A 5,306-nucleotide genomic window follows, 5' to 3' on the forward strand; every position below is an offset into this window, starting at 1 on the left:
CGGGAATCCTGCATATGTAGGAGCAACTGGACGACCTGGACCCGTTGGCGTGTGGGGACGAGGTGATGACTGTTTACTGAAACTGACTTGAATAAATGAAGTTATGATAATATTACATTCACTGAAACTTCAACACGACAGTAGCGCAGTAAAACGTTTCTCATCTTTTAACAGACCAAGTCACCAATTTAAAATCCAAGACTGACATTTTTCACTGTTATGCAATGCAAGTTATTATTGGAATAGCATATTAATGTAGAGAAAACTAGTGGAAAATATTTCTGAGCTGCAGCCAAATGAACTTTGGTAACCAAACTTGTTCTGTTTTATCCAGAAATCTTTGGTTCTTTCAGACGGGATATTGAGGAACAGATGAAGATCACCGCTAAGCTGGACCTTGGTGGGTTTTCTATTCAATTCTGATCAGCCAAGAATTAGATCAGCAAAAGCTGTTTTAGAGTTACTGAGGATCTAATGTTTTCTCAATGTCTAATTTAGAGTTTTACACATTTTCTTTCCATGTATGACAAACATCTAAATATCATTATGCAGCAAAGTTAATAGAGGACTAAAAGCAGTGACTTGGAGGACAGCCACACGATTATTTCAAGTGCTCAGCAAATTTGAATCTTTTTCCCCAAATTTTCTGCATGTTTTTCCAGCTATAACCTTTGACTTTGTGAGGAAGGTGGGTCAGAAATACTTTGTGTCCAACAAGGAGAGAGGATCTTTCCAGAAGGCTGCAGATTTCTGCGACCAACGAGGCTTGGAGCTGGCTCTGCCCCAGAGTGAGGAGGAGAACCACATGCTGCTTCAGCTGATGGGTCAACATGAGAAAAGAGCCTGGATCAACATCAACATGAGAAAAGCAGAAGGGAACTTCCAGTCCGACATGAAAAATCGACCTCTGACCTTTACGAAATGGGGAGAAAGACAGCCGGATCAGAGCATTCAGGACAGCGGCTGCAGCATGGCAGCTGAAGACGGCACCTGGAGAGTGACACCAGACTGTTCTCTGGACGCTGACATCATCTGTCAGCTGTAGAAAGATCATCCACCAGGCAGCTGCCTGAGTAATCTAGATATGACTTTAGCTAACCTTTGTAATGCGGTGCTTCAGCCTTTTTACAACTTAATCCAGATTAGTGCATTCAGACTGCTTTCATCACTCAGTCCTGTTCTGCTCGTCCTGATGGAGTTTATCCACACTCAGTCTAATAACTATTTCACAGATCCTGTACATATGACAGAATATATTTACGTGTTTATACTTAATAAAGTTAAGTATGAATTGATTTTTTAAATGAATTTTTTAATAGTATATTAATAGTCATTAGTGGAACTCAATGTGAAACATACGGTATACACTTTTATTAAGTTTCATTCTTTATCATTAGTAAAGATTTGACTGACAGATTAAATGGTCTAATTTCTGTCCTTTCAATCTAGTTTACCTTATCATAACTAGTCCAGTTATGTTTGAGATGTAGCCTTAAACTTAGAAAAAACAACCCTGAGTGAATGAAAAATGATATCATTCCTCTGGGAGGCAGAGAGGAGGATGAGAGTACTGGGGAGGTTACATGCTAAACAAAAGACCTGTTTTGATGAGCTGCCTGACTGCAGGTGTGAGTGAATGGAGCAGGATGCAGGCTGAGGAGAGAGGAAGTGGCACAGGGGGCGAGGGAGGACACACAGGGGAACAGGAAATAAATCTAACACCAAAGAGTAGCTGGAAACCTAATAAAACTTGAGGCAACAAAAATAAACTGTAAGAAATAAACAGAAGTAGAAACACTAAGAAGAACTGAACTAAAGGAAAACAGGGACAGGACAGATCTAAACAAAATAAGAAAGTGACACAAAATAATTAAACTGGAATGAAATCAAACTACAAAACAACCTCACAACCCAGGATCCTGACAGTGATAGGACTTAACCCTAAATCCTTTCTTCTCATTCTGACCACAGTACATTTATGGATCCACAGACTGCTTCTTACAGATCAACATTCGTAACCTCATTCAGAAATTGGTAGACAATTTTGCTGCGTCAACAGCTAGCCTCTCTGAAAAGACAATGGCACTGCAAAAGTTTTCCATATTGTTTATCATATTTGAGATTAAGCAACACCTTGTTTTATAATCAAATCTGAGAAGCAATAAAACACAGCTGTCTGAAATTTACTCTTAGTAATAAAAGCTATAGTGCTGGGACAGTGATTTCATAATATTAGGGCCAATAACAAGACAAAAACTGTTTTCAAAGAAGAAGATGAGGAATGCTAATTTAGTGAGGTCAATTATTTAATTTTTTTTTTATCTATAAAATGTTATTATTCTCCTTTGGGAGGTTCAGTTGTGAAATCAGCAGGGCCAGATTGCCTTAGCACAGGGGTGCCCAATACGTCGATCGCGATCGACCGGTCGATCGCGGAAGGTTTTGAGTCGATCTCGGCAGATGACAATCTGAACGCCACCAGGCCGCTGAGACCAGCACTTCCTCTTCTGACGGGATTATTAAAAATATTCACTAAGATCCTAAACGTTTGTAGCTTCATTAAAAAAGAATAATTATAAAAAAAAATCAACGAGACGTGTTAAAATTAATAATCTCAGTAATTATTGTTTGAACAAGGTGTTGCGCAATTCAGTGCGTTTCGGTTCTATCAACAAAAAAAACAACAAAAAAAAAGGGCGACTCAAAGATCGACTGACGAGCAGAGCAGGAGTTTAAATTAGCTGCTCAACCACCGCTGTGTTCATGAGAGGCTTATTAATAATCGAGGAATAAATATCAAGCCTGGAAACGTGATATTGCAACGAACTGAATGTTGTGTTTTTAACATAATCTCTGCTCGGCTTGCGGGGCGCAGGCGGTTGCCACGGCAACAGGTGTGCTTAAACGACAAAGAGACAGAAAGTAAAAAGGTAGGAGTAGTTTCTGTTCGGGTTGTTTTACCTTTGTTTATCTTTGCTGTGGCTCATCACACCCGCTGTAGTTTCTGAACATTCAATAAACGACAAACTTGGACTAATTACCTCGTTCGTATGTGAGTATACGTCACAACAAACATCAAATAGGACAAATATATTTCATTAAGTTTTAACTAATTCTACAGCGACAATTATGTGAAATTAAATTAATTATATCCCGACTTCAGAAGATTTGCCTTTACCTTTTCTGGGCTCTTTGGTTAGTTTCTCATACTGAGGTCATCAAACCAAATTTCAGATCTACCCTGACTGACTGACACCTGCTGGCCTCAGGTTTGTAACCAGCTTCTGACTGAGAAACCAGTAAGCTGCTCCCATTGTCAGAATCTCACTGAGGAAGAAACTGCGTTAGGTTTTCTGTCACTTTTATTATTTCTGTTATAGCTGATGCATATTCGCATATAAAATAAGTCAATAGAGTTTAATTTGCAATTTTTATGTCTTTGTGTCATGAGGTAGATCACAGGCGGCTGGTGAGAGAAAAAGTAGATCTTGCTCTCAAAAAGTTTGGGCACCCCTGCCTTAGCAGAAGCGTTAAGGCTGTCCAGTACTCAGTTCTGTCACCACTTCTGCAATGGCAGGAAGTCATGTTGCTGGTAACCTGAAACCAATTCTGTGAATTAACTTTTTATTCAAGGTGATGAGTGCAGAACAGAAAGTAAGGTCTATCACGTCGTAGGTGTCACGATTTTAGGAATGTTCTGAACCCACATGCAGCAAAACACTCAGGAAGACTGGAGATTAAGGGTTTTATTTACAAGAGTAATAATGTGGTATGAATGGGGAATCCGTAAACGGCAGGCAGGCCAGAAGCGTCGGGGCTGGGCTCTGAAAGGACAGATCCGGAGAGGTGAGTATACAAGGCTGGCAGAGCTTGGGGAATAACATGCTGGGCTTACGGGGTCCAAAGAACGTCTGCCCGGGGAAGCAGAGGGAGACGGAAGCCGACTTGGTGATGCTCGCTGTCTCAGGACTCCTCGGTCGAGGAGATCCAGATTCCTGCTAGCGAGCTAGACTGGTTCCGGACATGATCCGATTTCCGGGCTCGGTCAAACCACAAGGGTCAAAACTCTGGCGTGGAAGTGTTGGTAGGAGGCTCCTCTTATACTCCTGGAGGAGTATAAGACGCAAGGTGGAGCGTCAGGAGAGAGCTGAGGGAGCCCCCTGGTGGCGAGCTGGTGGCAGAAGATGACAACAGTAGGAGGTTTTGAGGTTAACGTGTCTCATTGAACCCACTGAAACTACTATGCAAGTTAAACGTTCATAAGGACCAGCTTCGACTTCCATCGACAAAGAGTTCAGAAGAAATAATTCCTTTTCATGGTGCACCACAGAAAACTATAAACTAACCATACTTGTATAAAGGATTGGGATGTCTGTTGTGGAATCCACTAAACTTTTAGACGTTTGTTTTATTTTGTTTTGGCATTTTTTAAAATCAGGATAAAGTGTTCACTTTGAATGCTCCATTATTGTTTCTTGCTCAGACAAATGGTTGCTCAGACTCATGGCCTATTTTGGTCATACAGTTCAAGAGTTTCTTATTTCCATTATGCTTGAAGCTATCTAATTTGGGTATTATGAATTATGTGTCAAAAAATAAGGATGACAAATGTTTCTTGATTATTGATTTGTGTGATCAAATCAGGACATAACACAAAACACCACATCAACACGACACTGTCGACCATGACTTATTATTCAAGTGACTGGAGATCTGCGTCGGACTCTCTGGCACAGTGCTTGACTGGTTTACGTCTTACCTAAAGGACTGAGATTCTTCTTGCCAATAGGTAACAGAAGACAGAAGTCATATGTGGGGTACCCCAAGGTTTCATCTTGGGGTCCTTCTCATTTAATATCTACATGGGGGTGGCACACCACTCTTTAATACAATGTCACCAGGTGTCTATGAACCCAAATCAGGCACTAAGCAGATGCACAGAACAAATCAATGCAGGTGCCATAGCTTTTCTCATCTGAATAGAAACAAAATGAAGTAATTCCAGTGTTTTTGGTCTGATCACTTATTTTCAAGGTTCCAGTGAGGATTTGAGTTTTCTGTGTGTTTATTTTTTCTTCTGTCTCAGTTGAGTCTCCATGTTGTCTTGTCAACCCCTTGATTGACCCCAGTTGTGTCTCGTTCCCCGGATTACCCTCTGTGTATTCAATCCCACCTGTGTCTCTTGTTCCTCATCGGGTCCTCGTCTATCCAGTCGTCAAATGTCATTGTCTCTAGCAGTATTTTCCAGCTGCTACCACTTCTGTGCTCCTCACCTGTGCTGCCTGGATTTAGTGCATTATTTATGA

General features: G+C 40.9%; 1 protein-coding gene across 3 annotated transcripts in view; it reads left to right on the forward strand.

The window, feature by feature from the left end:
* Nucleotides 1-1,416, forward strand: part of LOC103132670 (conglutinin-like) — a 2,996-nt gene extending 1,580 nt beyond the window's left edge. For all 3 annotated transcript variants that reach the window (XM_016667514.1, XM_016667515.1, XM_016667516.1), the window contains 3 exons: nucleotides 21-62; nucleotides 335-400; nucleotides 663-1,416. In XM_016667514.1, coding sequence (XP_016523000.1) covers nucleotides 21-62; nucleotides 335-400; nucleotides 663-1,045 — 491 coding nt within the window. In that variant the 3' untranslated portion in view covers nucleotides 1,046-1,416. The remainder of the gene's footprint in view (nucleotides 1-20; nucleotides 63-334; nucleotides 401-662) is intronic.
* Nucleotides 1,417-5,306: the final 3,890 nt, after the last annotated feature.

Source organism: Poecilia formosa, unplaced genomic scaffold, assembly GCF_000485575.1.
Source record: "Poecilia formosa unplaced genomic scaffold, Poecilia_formosa-5.1.2 Scaffold1202, whole genome shotgun sequence".
Classification (NCBI taxonomy): Eukaryota; Metazoa; Chordata; class Actinopteri; order Cyprinodontiformes; family Poeciliidae; genus Poecilia; species Poecilia formosa.